The sequence below is a fragment of the Rhinolophus hipposideros genome, assembly GCF_964194185.1.
Source record: "Rhinolophus hipposideros genome assembly, chromosome: 20".
Taxonomy (NCBI): Eukaryota; Metazoa; Chordata; class Mammalia; order Chiroptera; family Rhinolophidae; genus Rhinolophus; species Rhinolophus hipposideros.
In genome coordinates, this window is record NC_138066.1 from 24630621 (window position 1) to 24646931 (window position 16311).

General features: G+C 35.2%; 1 protein-coding gene across 1 annotated transcript in view; it reads right to left on the minus strand.

Annotated features, from left to right (window-relative positions):
• The window catches only part of MED13 (mediator complex subunit 13), a 93852-nt gene extending 77858 nt beyond the window's left edge, over positions 1-15994 (minus strand). The window contains exons 1-3 of the mRNA XM_081029865.1: positions 15797-15994; positions 13791-14025; positions 5657-5825 (exon numbers count right to left, since the gene is read on the minus strand). Coding sequence (XP_080885991.1) covers positions 5657-5825; positions 13791-14025; positions 15797-15862 — 470 coding nt within the window. The 5' untranslated portion in view covers positions 15863-15994. The remainder of the gene's footprint in view (positions 1-5656; positions 5826-13790; positions 14026-15796) is intronic.
• Positions 15995-16311: the final 317 nt, after the last annotated feature.

Below are 16311 nucleotides of genomic sequence, written 5' to 3' on the forward strand. Positions count from 1 at the left end.
TACTAGATAGACATAGGAGCACCTGGAAGTGTGGTTGTACAACTAAGAAACTCAATTTTGAACTGTATTGTTTCAATTACATAATTGAAACTTCAATAGCCACAAGTGGTTGGTGGTTACTACACTGAACAATATAATTTTAAAACTTCTTTAAAAGAAAAAAATTAAATTTCCCTACTTTGCACTAATATTCTAGTTATGACTAACTCCATACAAATACTTGGGAATGTACTCCTCTCCTTCCTGTAAACTTCTTTGCCTGCTTCACCCCACTAGACCAGACCTCTCTCTCTCTGTGGACCAGGTTCTTTGCTAATACTTAATTCCAGGACTCAAAATAAGGGCTGAAAATATACAGAACCAGACATGTGATCCTATTACCTTTATGCTGTATATTCAGCAAGAATTTATTTATTCTATCCTGTGTGTATATATCCTATATTACCTTTTAAAATTAAGATTAAAGATAACTATCTTACACAGCAGAGAAAAAAATCTCCAAGTAGATTTATCAACTAAGCAATATTTTTTTTTCCATAGAAATTAATTATATGGCTACATCTGCATTTAAAAGTACGTATCTTACAGTGTGTATTGACATAGGAGGTCTGCTAAGTGCCAATTGAGATTGCGTAGGAAGGTAATAAGTCAATAGGGAACATGTCTGATTTTAATATGTACTTTAAAATATATACTTTAAAATCAGACATGTTCCCTATTGACTTATTACCTTCCTACGCAATTTCAATTGGCACTTAGCAGACCTATGTCAATACACACTGTAAAATATTGGACTAGCTGTCTTTAAAAAATTCCTATAATAGATTCAACATGACAAAAAGCTTAAGCACACACAAACTTATGAAGTTCTTTTTCAAAGTAAACTTATTTAAATGTGCTCTCAAACATCACAAGTTTGCAACATCTTTTACTAAGAGACTATTTAAAACCTACAGTAAGTCACTGGTATTTATTACAGGTTTCACTAGCAAACAGTAGTTTGTAGTGTAGGAACACGCCTAAACTGTTCAAGACAAAAAAACTGGTCATTCTTTTAACCAAGTATCTGTAGACTGGTAATTTTTTTAAAGTTCTTGTTAAGTTTGTTCCAGTGGTTAATTACCCTGATAGTAGGGGTTCTTAACTGTAAATCTGTATCTTCTCTTTCAGTCCCTGAAGACTGTTACAGTTAATCAGACAATTAACTACATGGAAGTCCAGATTATTAGAAGATGAGTCAATATTTAAGGGGGAAAAAAGGAGGAAAAATAAGAAAAGGTCAGAAATATTATTTTCTCCTTTGCTCAAACCAATCCAGTTTCACAGTACAAATTTTCTTCCTTGACAACTGTGTTAATTCTGTTTAAGAATGTTTATACAAGTTTAACAAAAAGTGAACTGATCAGTAAACAAAAACAGTATATGAGATGCTCCTTAGTTAATTAGCTTCATAATGGGCTAGAAATGCATTAATTTATAATTCAATCTTGTTCAAGCTTCACAGTATCATTCCACTGAATTCAATGGTCAAGAAAGTAGTCCCAAATCATAATTAAAAGAAGCAGAGAGACTTATCACCTTAATTTTTTTCTATTTGCTTTCCTAAAGGGAGGGGAGGTGGCAAGGAAGTTCCTGTGAAAAAGATTTGAGGACTAGCATTTACCTTTCCTGTATAAAATCACTTTTGTACAACTATGCTTCAAAAGTAATTCAAAAGAGCACACACTATTTCTGGTACCACTCCACTATGAAAACACAATTTCAATTTTAGCTCTCATTCTAAATGGGTCAGCCCATGGAAAAACACTAGTGCTCAATTACATAGTTAAATAAGTAATCTATTGGATTCATGGAACTCTCCAATAATGAAAAGTTGTATTTTCTATTAATAATAGCCCATCAAGAGAGTTTAATATAGATACTTTCAGTATCTTACATGGCTGATTGAACACATTCATTTACCTCTACTTCTTTGTGAAATCCTTTTCATACAGTAAAGGATAACGAGGATAAAAACAATGGTAGAAGTGACAGCAGGAGGCAAGAGATGGCCACAAAATTTAGAAAGCTAGCAAGCAAAGGCAAAAACAGTAATTGACTTAGTAAACACTAAGGGGAGGATGCCAAGACATAAACTGAATCAAACCACTGAATCCCAGAACGGCTCAGAAATCGAAGACCACAGTGTACCTCTGAAGATAGATGTACAGCATAACTAAAAACAGAAGGAATGAAAGTTCAAATGATTAAATTAGACTACTAGATCCACTTACCCATCCTGTAGACAGGCTCTTTACATTATTCCTGATCAGTGGAAAACTTACTGGGTTCTCAATGTCTGAATTGGATGAAGCAGAGGGACTCAAGCACTCAGCAATACTAGATAAGGCTGAAGCGATGTATTTAAAAGAGGGATTAAGTGAAAATCTAAATCCTATACAAGTATTCCCCAATTGTAAGTATACTAGTACAGCCCCCTTTCCCTAACAGGCTCCCTAAACATCGGTGGCAAAGCTTATACTCTCTAGTCAGGACACTGAAGGACTCCTCTGGGAAAACTGACTAAACATTGGCGGCAAAGCTTATACTCTCTAGTCAGGACACTGAAGGACTCCTCTGGGAAAACTGACTAACTTAAAGGGGCAGGAATGGGGGAAGACACATTGATAGTTGGGCAACAGGTACCCAATAAAATGGCCAGGTCTTTGATCAATCACCCTACTAAAGCCTACATCATGGCTACTCATTACACAGAACTCCCAGTCAGCATGTTAGTGCTCAGAACTCTTAAGAGTAGAAAATAAGGTAATTCAGACATTCAGGGTCTCAAAAATATTATTTCTCATGTACTCTTCTCAGGAAACTACTGGTGGATGGGCACTACCAAAACAGTAAGGCCTTAAAAAAAACAAAATGAGGTCTAGAAAATAAGGGATCCAACAATAGAAAGGCAAAGGAAATTCCCAAGATGACTGCTGTGAAACACACCTATAAAACCACCAGTCCAAACTGGAATAGAATGAAGGGCTCAAGTAGGAATGTTAACAGGAGAGAGAAAAAAAGAAACTATAATAGATTACATAAACTCCTTAAAGATAAGGAGGGAAGATTTATACTTCTGGTGGATGGTCTAGGAGTGGATTATCAGTGAGTATACAGATCAGGGCTCAGCAAACTTTTTATCTGTAATGAGCCAGAGAATATTTTAGGCTAAATATTTTAGGCTTTGTGGGTCATCTGTCTCTGTCACAATTATACAACTCTGCTGTAGTGTGAAAGCAGGTATAAAATAAACCATTAATGAGTGAGCATGGCTGTGTTACAACACAATTTTATTTATAAAACAGGTGGCAGGCTACGTTTGCCCTGTGAAGTGGTAGTTTACCAACCCCTAATATAGATAATTAAGTGGAAAAAGAGATAATCATTATTAACACTGGGGAAAACAAAAAGATATGGAGGAAATTGAATGTAATCTTAATACTATATGGATGTAATCTTATACTCAACATATATTTACATAACCATAATATTGTAAACAACAGATATTGTTTTTATCAAATCTTATAACTATATTGGCAAGATAGAGAGAAGGGAGAAGAGTGTATACAACTATGTCAATGTCTAAGTGAGGAGTGTCTGTTCGGGGTGGGGGCCAGTAAAACACCTAAACCATCAACAGAAAGTCAACAGAGTAATCCTGAATAACTGAAAACTCAAGAATAAGCATGTTAATTGCTTCTAAAATTCTAAATAGGTAAATTAAAAGAATTAGTTAAAAGACTTAAAAAGGATTGCCTCTGAGAAGCACATCTAGTAGATGGGGCTCAGGCTGCACCTTTTCATTTTAAATCCTGGTAATACAGTCAACTTTTTTTTTTTAATAAATTTTATTGGGGAATATTGGGGAACGGTGTGCTTCTCCAGGGCCCATCAGCTCCAAGTCACTGTCCTTCATTCTAGTTGTGGAGAGCGCAGCTCAGCTCCAACTCCAGTCGCTGTTTTCAATCTTAGATGCAGCTGGCGCAGCCCACCATCCCATGTGGGAATTGAACAGGCCAACTTGTTGTTGAGAGCTTGTGCTCTAACCAACTGAGCCATCTGGCTGCCCCTGCGTAACTTCTTAAAACTACATAAATGTATATGAAATATTGTCAATTGCCTACTGATACCTATTTCCTCTTCTAATTGCTTACTTAATATTTATTTTTCATTTCTTCTTACTAACCAAAAGCCTTATTTTGTTCAGAGTGGCAACGTTGCCAACACAAAAAAATATTTGTTTCTCTTAGTACAGCCAATGATCTGTCAGCTGAAGGTTCCAGAAAGAATCTATTTTCTAATGAAGGGTCACCCTTACCCCTCTCACTTCTTCTCTTCCTTCTCCTACCAGGAATCCACTGTGAGTGACGTTTGGAGGTACAATACCTACTGGGACCAGAAGAATGAAAGCCAAAGGCTAAAGATAACAGAACAGAAAACTCTAGGGAATCTGAGTTCTTGATGACATTATATTTTAGAACAGATGCACCAGTTATTGGATATCTACCTCGAGAGTCCTTACTATTGAGAAAAGTCAATCCCTACATAAGCCAGAGAGTTCGGTATTCTGTCATTTGCAAGTGAATGCATTCCCAACTTGTACAATTATTTTGTTGACAAAAAAGGTTTGCTTTAATTTTCAAAGAGGAAAGAATCTTGATTTGTCCAGGCTTACTTATTCATCCATTCTACTAAAACTAAAAAGGGAAATTTGAAAAAACTCCACCTGCACATGACAGATGTGCACATATGACATAAAAGATAGCATCTCAACAATGGTTACAATAACAACCAAATGTTTACTTCATATTTTCATATATTTGGGGGAAAATAAATTTCCTTCATTTTCTCTTCTTCCACATCCCATCTTACTTGCCACTGTTTCATCTCTCTTGAAACCTGATTAAACTCAATTGCTTGGGACTGAACCTTCTAAAATAGTGTGCCTTATATTATTTAAATCACAAAGAATTGTAGTAACGAAAAGCTCTTAACTGCAGGGGATAAGAAGGTACCTTAAAGTCTTCTGTGCCTCCATCTACAACTACTCTACAAATAGTGTCACAAATTGGCTTAAATCAAAGTTCAAGAAAATTATAAACATACCAAGAGTAAACACATCCTATAGAGAAAAACACAGACTTAAATCACTTTAAAAGCAAAATGAGAGGTTTGGGAATGTAAAGGTAGTTAACTCAACCCAAAATGTTAACTACAGACCACTCTCTTTAACAAGTATTACTATTACATGATTTTAACAGAGTGCCATGAATATATTCCCACTAGTACTAAGAACGTATTTTCATTGGTACCAAAAAGGTATACTTCAATGCATAAGCCTCTGCTTTCATCCCACATTTTCTTCTATCATCCCCAAACAAAACTTAGGCCACTGTATTGACATATAGCCTATTCCCACTGCAAGAAAATCCTTAAAATGTATAAAAGAAAGGGTGAAGTCATTAAAAATACTGAATATAGTACTTTGCCAAAGTTAACCTCCTAAGTAAGTTTGTAAGATATTAGCATGTTTTAGTCCATATTTTCTGTAAGATCATAAAAATTAACAACCCTAAAGAAATATCAAGTTAAGAGTTTAAATAAGATAGCTTACCTTTTATTTATAGGTTTTTCATCTTTTTCATAAGGCTTTACAAACCACTTGCCAATACGTACAAAGTTTCGGTTCATTAAACAACGTTCCAACAGATTATGAACTGCTTTGAAAAGCAGAGTACGGCATTCATAGGAAAGTCCATTCTCCCACACTCCATCTTCCTCTTCTACAAGAGAAATGAATGAAACAGAAAGTAAAGTAGTGGCACTATAAATACAGTAAAAAGTGTTACAGTTTAAACACATAAACCCTACTTCACCTCAGCATATTGAGCTACAATCGCTTCAGTATTATCTCTAGACATTAAAATATTCGGTTTCAAAATTACTCCATGAGGAATAAAAGGCCTAAGTGCCATGTATTTTATTAAATTACCTGAAAATTACTTTCCCACCGTACAAAAAGGTAACGCTATATTACAAACATACTGATTTGGTTTCTGTATCAAAAAGGACATTTGAATAACCTGAGAAATATTAAACACACTCTATACCTAAGATGCCCATTTCTAAGCTGGCTCACTTGTTACTTTGTCTGAATTTCTCCAGTCATTTAGCCTGCCAAAAATACTAGCCAGTTAATAATTAAATTCAAAACATTTTATGTCCATCAGCATTCTAATCCACTACTCAACTATAAAAATAAGTGATGAATAAAAAGGAAGCCTTTGGATCAGAGGCTAACAAGTAGTGCATTATCAGCCACCTTAGGTCTCATTTCAACCAAATGATTCCTATGATTACTATTCAGTATAGGATCTTTTACTTGGGGAAGAAATTTAAAAATTTAAAGACTTAAATTTTAAATGGCGCCACTGATATAAAGTTATAGCTATCTTCACTAACTATCACTAACTTCACTAACACAGCTTCAATTTTGCCAGCAAATCTATTAATCACTCCAAGTTACCAAAAAAATATTAACAGTCATTTTGAGGTAAGTCTGGATGTAGTTCAAAAAAATAATTTTGTCACTCTCTATCCATTTCATACCATGTTTCCCCGAAAATAAGACCTAACCGGAAAATAAGCCCTAGCATGATTTTTCAGTATGACATCCCCTGAACATAAGCCCAATGTGTCTCTTGGAGCAAAAATTAATATAAACCCTGGTCTTATTTTTGGGGAAACATGTTATCTATAACAAAGCATCCAATCAATCCTGCTACAAATGACAGCTACTACTTCAGTATTTTAACTTTTATCATATTTTAAATTGTCATTTCAAATATAATTTAGTATCCTTCTATAGCCTATATATCTTTACAAACATTTACAAATATGCATCATCTTTCCATTTAATAATAAACAAAACCTTTCTTAATTCAACACTAAAAATATACCCACAGAAAAACAATAAATTATGATGCTCTTGAATAAAAGACCAGACATGTATTAACAGTGACACATGGTTTATATTCATAACTTGCACAACAAATGGGTTGAATAAACATTAACTAAAAAGCATAATGACAGTGAACTTTAAACTGCAACAGAAATTTGTGCCACCACAAAGGTTAATGTTGATTTTATGTTGTTCTTTAAAGTGTTTCCTAAAATATAGCCAAGTCTTTCAAAACAAGTGTTTCTTCTAAAAAGGTAAGCTTTAAAAAAATGAGATAAACTTTACAAAATGACAATCCTTGAAGAGTTAGAATAATTTTTAAATCATTAATATTTAATAGAAAAATTCTTCCTATTCTATTATAGAAATCTTTATCTACGTCTATTTAAAGCCTTAACTCCATGAGTTTCTTTCACTTTATTAAAGAAAACACTAGGCTAAGAGAAAATGGAAGGGGCACATAGTGACATTGCTTTACTTATTTAAAGGTCTAATCACAAGCATATATGTGAGTTGCTAAGAGGAAAAAAAATGAATCTTTCTCAATTAATCTGCTTTCAGTTTAATCAGGTTCTATCATTTCAAAATTAAATAGTTACATTAAGAGTTTTACCTCAAATTATGTGACTTATGATTACTAAAAATATACGTTCTTAATTCCAAGAGAAGTATGCTGGAAATATTTCCCAATTCTTCAATTGTTTATAATCTATTTAGTACACTGTATTTTTATTGCCTTTTACCTCAAAAAGCTTTACCTTCTAAGAAGCACAATGGTTATAATATTTGTTCCACACAAGTAGCCTTTACCAAAATCTTTTTTCTAACTACTTCTAGGATTTAAAGATCCGAGACAGAGTTACCATTACATATCAAAGTTGTACAGTTACTATAAACTACAAATATCAGAAATTTATTCACTTAAAACTTGACACTTAGTTTGCCTTCTTCCCAAAAGAAGTAAATAAAAAAATATTTGGCATAGTAAAGGCTGTAATACAATTTATATAAATTTTCAAATAAAATTCTGAAAACTTTATGGTTTTATTTATTTTGAAAATCTATTTCCGTTAAACCTACAATTAAATAATTTAAAAATACTAAATATAGTTTAGAAATTCTAAAATATAGTTTAGAAATCAAGCACTTCTTCCTCGTTGCTCTAAATTTTATCTAGAGAAACTCAGGTGTCCTTAATCCTCACGTTACATTATATCCCCAAATGCCCAGAATTCTCATTAATGTTAAATGGGAGCTATGCATAAAACAAAGAAAAACAGATCAACAAATCTCTGAATTTCAACAAATGTCTTTACCCATATGGCAAGTAACTAAGCAAACATTACACTAAAGTAATATAATTGCATTTTACGTTGCTGAGGAAATAATGACAATAAAGTCCTAATAATGCTCAATGAAAAGCCTGAAGGTTTTTTGTTTTTCGGTTTTTTTTTTGCGGGGAGGTGAGTGGGGGGAGTCCTCTCAGAAATGAGAAGCCTAAGCCAAGTTTCTCATGTCCTGATGCTATAATACTAAAAGTACTTCTCTACATGTTGTATGCAGAGATTGAAAAGTGAAATGGAACAACCAAAATATAGTGATATGCACCTCTTACACTAATTAAAACGAATCCTTGAATCTCAACGCCAGCTTTATATTAGAGAAGGAAGAGAACACATGGCAAATCTTTACCTAGCTCTTTTGAACTTCATCAACCAAAGTCTAATAGAAAAAAATCTGCCTAATGTATTCAAATAAATGTCTTCCTCCTCTAGTGTCTGTATCCCCAGAGAAAATAGTTTCAATTCTGTGTTTTCAGTACTTTTCTATTACTATTAGCATTAAAACTTTTAATCACCACTACTTAAAAATGTTTTACAAACTATTTATTTGAACAATGCAAAAGTTCAAATGCCCAATTTGATTACCATAAAATTTTTTTTCTGAGGATATAGACTATAGTGATGCCAAAGTCATCAAAGATGGAAAAAAAATCAAAAACAAAAAAGCTGATACACCTAGTACTCGTACTCAACATATTTCTCAAAACTGACATCTTTCAATATCTCCAGTGATAAGCTGGAAGAAAAGGAATCATTTCCTAAATAATTCTGCCAAGCTATTAAAATGCAACATACAGTAATGAATAATGAATGGGTCAAAAATTATCATGGTAGAAAATACCATATATATTCCTGAAAGAATAAGCAAAATGTTTACATTTCTAGTTCGCTGTTTGTCATGAACAACAATTGCCCATCCATAAGCCATTCATTCAACAAATATAACTAAGAGCTTTAAACTGGCAGCATCAATGATCAATGGCAAAACCTGAAAAACTAACTTTGGTTTAAAAACAGCCTATTACGTTTATGGTTATCCTTGATTTGAATAATTAAAAGACACACTTTCTTGCTCAAAATGGACAGTACATGAAGAAACAAAGCAAAGTTGCCTCTAGATTAGCCAATATAAAAAGTTGAGTCACAAGTAAATTATGGTACAGAAGATAGAAATGAATTAACTCTCTTCAGGCTACCTGGGGCACAAAACAATTTTTCAGTTTGACACTAGATTTCTATACTTTGCTGCTGTTTATCTATTTGTCAACCCTGTTAAAGCTGCCATTTAAGGTTTAATTCCACTATAATTAATATCCTTCAATGAAAGTATCCAAAATTAAATTCTAAGACTAATGGCCCATTTAGTTTGATAGTATTATGATGAAATTGCGGCATAATAAAAGTATTTGGACATGTTGCTAAAATCCCGTATATAGACCACAGGAGCCAGGAAAAATAACAAATATTTTTAGCTCTGACTTAGTCTGTTTTTTTGGTTCTTAAGGTATCAGTTTTCTCAAAGAGTCTCATCACATTCTAGCTTACTATGATTCTTTCTTTTTTTTGAGATGCAAACGTCAGGAGAGGATAGATTTTGTTTTTATTTTAGTTTTAAAGGAAAGACTAAAGCCAATGATGACAGCAATAAAATTCCAAAAAGATTAAGGCACATAATAAAAATACACAGAAAACATTTCTCCTTCAAGGACACACTAATAATAATGAAATAATCTTGCTTTGAAGCAAAGTATCAGTACACTTAAAACAATTGATCAATCCTATCCACTAATAGAGACTCACTTTTGACCAGAGGGATTAAGCTAAAATTTTCCCACCACCAATTTTACACTTCTATTATATAAGCACTAAAACAAGGTCTGCTACAAAGTTTAAATTTAAAAAAATAAATAAAATTTAAAAGACTGTAATCAGAGAGGAGTTTTGTTCCCTAATCCTTTTTCTATCAAAACATACCTATAGTATTCAACTACCGATTCTCTTAGAGGGAGCAAACCAAAAAGTTTTAAATAAAAAGTGTTTGGCTTTGAGGATTTAAGGAATATTTTGAACAAATATTTTTCTGGAATGTTATAGTTAAGCCAACACTAGTTAGCACAAATCCTGACCCCAAAATCATCAGGTCTTGCAAACAGTATTGCAAAGTATTAAAGTATTAAAACAGGTCTTACTAAACAGTACTGACGACTGTTAACAAAGTAACTGAGTGTTTGAAGTATGTGTGAAATCAGATTTGGTTTGCTTTAACAGATTTTTTTTTTTTTTTTTTACCAATTACTAATAAAACAAGTTTAAATTCTATGTCTACACATCAGCTAAACTTGAAAGGAAGGTAACCCAAACATGTGCTATGTGACATAAGAGAGACAGGCAGAAATTTAAAATGTACTATGGAACGTGACCAGACTATTCAGAACTATCAAGATTATCAAAAACAAGGAAAGTTTGAGAAACTATCCCAGTCGAGAACAGACTAAGGAGACACGACAATTAAGTGGAATGTGGCATCCAGGATGAGATCATAGAATTAAAAAAAAAAAGGATGTTTGGTAAAAATAAAGGAATTCCAAATAAAGTATGAACTTCAGTTAATACTAAGGTATCAATATACTGATTCTTTAGCTGTGAAAAAAGTACCACTTCTAATGTAAGATGTTAAACAAACTGGGTGAGGGTTACACAGGAACTCTATACTATCTTTGCAACTTTAATGTGAATCTAAAACTGTTTTAAAATAAAAAATACACTATGAATGACACAAAGGCTTAGTTAGATAAAGGGGTTAAGAAAAGGCAATTCTGTACTTTTACTACTGAATATTCCAGTTAATAAGAAAAACAGAATTCTAATCTTTGCAAAAAGAAATGCCTTCCCTCTTTCCCCAACAAGGGCAATATTACCACCATAATTACAAACATTTCAGTAACAAGATGTGGTAGGTGCTAAACCAAACAGAAGGACACCGCCTTTGAAGAGCAGGCTCAAACTGAATTAACCAGCTTTTTAGTTACCACCTGGGTCCTTCCGGCTCCCCTTTTTTCCTCAGTGCTACACCTCCACTTGGAACTCAGGATTGCCTCCTACAGCTGATGCCACCCCTACTGTCCAGCTGCTCTCTTCTCAGGGGAGCTTAAAAGAAGGGAATAGAGTGCCACAGATGGAAGAAATGAAAAAGGGGTTAGCTAGAGAGACAGAGGCAGACTAATTACCCCAAAAGGGAGGCAGACGGTGTCCCTGGAGAAAAGAAAAGGGTGAGACAAATATGCTCCATCTGAAAAGACCTTATTATTCTTTAAGATGTCTGATTTAAGTAACAACATTCTAAAGTAAATGACGTGTTTTTAAAAAAGCTAGAACATTATATAAATACCACTGACTACAAAACTGTTTAAAACAGGGACAGGCTTTGGAACAGTAAATACGATTACATACTACTCATAATATATTTTGGTTTACTAGTTCAGTTGCTTTCACTCTGATAAATTTTTTAAAGTTATTTACCACTCAATGGCTTTCGGCAAAATCTGACAATTAAAACCTAATATTCCAAAATTACTTTCATTTACATTCAAGATCAATATTTTAAAATTTTTTAAAATTATGCTAAAAAATTAAATTAGAGAAGAAATCTTTTAAATCGTAACCCAGTCTCAGAAGAAAACATTTAGCTCAGAACATGAAACTTAGAAGAAAAAAAACCTACATAATTTTTTTAATATATCAAAACAGCACTCATACAATAGGATTTAACTTTCAAAACAGTAGTCCCACTATGGTAAAACTAAATACTACACATCTGTTAAAATTATCTGATTCTAAAAAATGTATTTGAAATCGGGGGGGGGGGGGGGGGGGCGGTAATGATCTGTTCAGATGCTCTGCCAACTTTATTAAGAAGACTGAAACCCCCAAGAGAGCATTATAGTTTATCAACGATTACAGTTTATCTATAGTTTAGATAATCAACATTAAAAGTCTTCAAACATTTTGACACGGTGGTTTTTATGACCACCTAAAAAATAAAGATTAAAATAATTCAAGCATACCCAAGTCAATGAAAGAAAAAGGAAGTTGGCAGGCTTAGCTTTTGGCATGACAATTAGAAAGCATCATCTTGCTGATACCATAAAGGAATTTTATATCGTGAGATATATGCATGTATCATACATATGCATACATACCATCATTATACATATTTAGAAATACCTTACACACTTAGAATTAAGGGCTAGACTCTCCAGCAGAGATCTTATTAGGAAAGCTGTAAAGCATTTATCATAAAAGAATTGTAACCACTCTCAAAAATAAGTTTTAACACTGAAGGGTTTGTTCATTACGTGAAAAGCAACCATCAAAACAAATGTAACACATGTAAACATACACTCCTGCACAACACTTGGTCTTATTAAGTGCCTGTTCCAGAGTCACCTGGACTACATTACATCCAAAAATAAGATAGGTCCTACAGGTTAAATAGACAATAATGGAAACTTCAGAGTACTTCAACTTTAAATAACACTTTTTTTAGTTATCTAAAAATCCTAAATTTACCTGTCATGAATAATTATCAGACATCTTGCTGAAGTCTTTGGTACCTTGCAGGAAACAACTTATCACTTATATTCTTATCCTCAAAGACTCACTGACTCTTACAGCCTAAAGTAAACACAAGCTTCAGTAATTTCATGAAGAGCTACAGTTTCTCTTTCTAAAATAACATTTGGTCCTAAATCAAAAAAATAAGATGGAAGAAATCTTATTGATTTGCTCATAATAAAATTATTTTTGTGTAACTTTTTCGAATATACCCCCTAATGTCCTACAAAAGCTAAATAAGTTGGCACTCTTCTCATATTAATGATAGTCTTCGTTGGAAGGTATCTAAAATAAAAGAATCACTTCCCAAGAATAACAAAATTAACAATTGTCTTCACATGATAATAAAATGACCACAAATAACAATAACAAAATAATCATATGCCTTGAAAAAACATGGGAAAGTTACAACACATTTCTAGATACTGCTACAACTGCCAGCATATTCATATTTGTATATACAGGAGACCAGTGGCAAAACTGACTCCAAGTTTAGTTAAACTGGCTTCAAAAGTATTACAACTTTGTTAGGAACTTTATGCTCCCTGATTCCATTTTTCTTAGGTTAATATGTCTTCCTTAGGCCTATCTATGAAAAATTCATGAGGAAGCTAGGTGATGAAAGAATAAAGTTACTGAAAGCTGAAAAAGCCTGGCATAATATGGATAATTTCAGTAAAATAAAATAACCACAATGAAATAAACTATGAAGCTGAATTTGTATCTGTCTTCATACATAAATGTTCCACAAAAAAAATCTTAATAAAGACAATTTTGGGGTAAAATATACATTGCTATTCATTAGCTAGAAATGGTTAAGTTGCTTTCACCTGATAAGTCATGGTGAATAAGGTCAGCAAAATTAGGGTCTTCACCCCACCAAAATATCCATAATTCTCTTCTTCCAGGTCTTTGATCTCTCCGCCAAACACCAAGTACATCTGCCTTAAGGCAGCGACTAAAACTGCTCAAAATGGGGTCTTCCTCTGTCACCGGAAACAGAATAGGGGCAGAAGTTGGGCCTTGCCATACATATCTTTTCCATTTAATTCCCGTCAAGTCAGCCTGAAGAAAAGAAAGCATGATTTTCTTTTTATTACTGCAAAGTCAAAAGTACTCACTATTAAAAGTCCCTTATTTCACAAGGATTACAATTTTTCTAGATATACTTAAAATATTGAAAGCAGGTTGATAAAAAAATGCTTAATAATTCTGAAAACAGTGAAAAAATTAACAACGACAGGTCACTGAATAGCAAGTCAATTAATGGGTGTTCCAAGGAGAAATAAAAGAAACGTAATAAAGTTAAATATAAACATGTACTTTAATACTGCACACTGAGTAAACATTTCCTATCTATCCTAAGTTCTGTTCTAACTGGTTACATTTGTTCCTTAATGTCAAACTTGTAACAGAAAATTAATTTTTAAAGACTCATCATCATTCCATGTTTATAGAAGTCTGAACTATAACAAAAAATTCTTGTTACTTCTTCACATATCCCTTTTAGGAAAAGTCAAATAGCTGCTCACAAAGAACTGTCAGATATGTGCTAGTCTATCTTCAAAGAACCTGATCCTAAAAGCACCAAAAATAGACTGAGTTGGAGAAGATAGAAATGTAAAACCTGCTGTCTTATTACATCTGAAGAGATGCTGATTAATGGACACTGGACAAGAAAACATTTTATAGGGGAAAGGACACTAAAGATCTTAATTTAACATCCTGAAAGAAATTCAAGAGGGAATTCAGTAATTCTTTAACTTAAAGGTGCAAAGTATAGGTGCCAGAAATGAAACTGCTGATACATGACTGGCAGTTTACACTTGCCAACTAGTTCTGCTCCGCCCACTCAATTCACTTATCATATACTCTTAATATTTCTCAAAGCGCAGGGAAAATGAAAAAAGGAAGTCACTGAAACTTTAAATCATTGCTGAAGCTAAGCTACCGTCCAATTGAGGGCTAAATATTTGCAACGACTGATACTGTTTTTAAAGTCTTCAACGGTTGGATGCTCCCAGACACGGGCCAACCTACACAATTGTCACCCCTACATCCAGCTTCCCCAGACTTTTCAATAAAACCTGGAGCAGGCCGCCCAAAACATTCTAAACATGCAAGCAAAAAAACAAAAACATTTACTGCAAAACCATAGAACCTTCTCTATTAGTATGTTCAACTCTCACACAAACATAATGTTCTAATAAAAGCAAGATGGCTAGAAATTGTCAAAATGGCAAACTGTTTTCAAAGTTTAAAGAGAAAACGTATGAAATGGCATCTACTGGTTTTTACAGAGGTCTCTAGTCGCCCCAGGAAGAAACTAACATTCTGCTAGTTCGACTCATACAAAAAAATGCAAAACGCAAAGATTTTTAGTACCTAAGTTCCGGGGTCCCTGTTTATTGGGGGAAACAAATCACCAGAGTGAGGCATAAAGACAGTGGGAGAATGGGCAATAATGGAAAGTGTGAAGGGATACATGGTCAATGGGAAAAGCAACAGTTAAACAGAGGGAAATGTTAGTGTCCTGCCAGAGAAGGAGCCCAAAATGAAAACAAGACCACGGTGGTGAGGGGGAAAAAAGTCAGAAAGAAGACAAGAAAAAAAGCCAACTCTCCTAAAACAGAGCCGAGGACCGTGGGTGAACGAACGCGTCTCCCGAGGCGGGTGCGAGCTCAGCCGCAGCGCCGGCTCCGGCCGGGCCTAGCCCGGGGACTCCAGCATCTGGATCCGACCTGGACCCCTCCCCCACGGCCCAAGGGCGCACCTCGCGGCCCCCTCCCCCACCGCGCTGCTCGCCGCGGTCCCCGCCCGCGGCCCCGGCACTCACCAGGCAGAAGAGGTTACAGTGACAATCTTCCAGGCTGGCCCCGTTCGGCACGAAGGAGGAACTCATCGTCCCTCACAGCAGCCGCCGCCGGCGCCACAACCCACCATCCGCCATTACCGCCGCCTCCGACCAGAGAGAGAAACACAGACACCGGGGAGGGCGGGGGGGTGCTGGTTGGGGGGACCGTGGAAGAGGAGGCCGCCGGGCCGCCCGCCCTCCCCACCCACCCCCCCGCCGCCGCGAGCAGCCCCCGCCGCCCGGCCGGCACCCAGCCGCCCGGAGCCGAGGGCCGGAGGCGGGAGGGCCGTGCCGCGCTCACTCCGCGGAGCCCGCGGACGCTCGTCCCAGTCTGGGGGACAGAGGGGATGTGTGCCCCTTCCACAAGAAAAATAATAAATTACACAATAAATAATTAAAGTCGAGTCCGAGAGGGCAGAGCCCAAGCCCTGGAGGGTTCTCCCGGGCGGGGAGGCGCCCGCAGAGGGGCGGGAAGGGCGAGAACCGGAGAGAAGCCC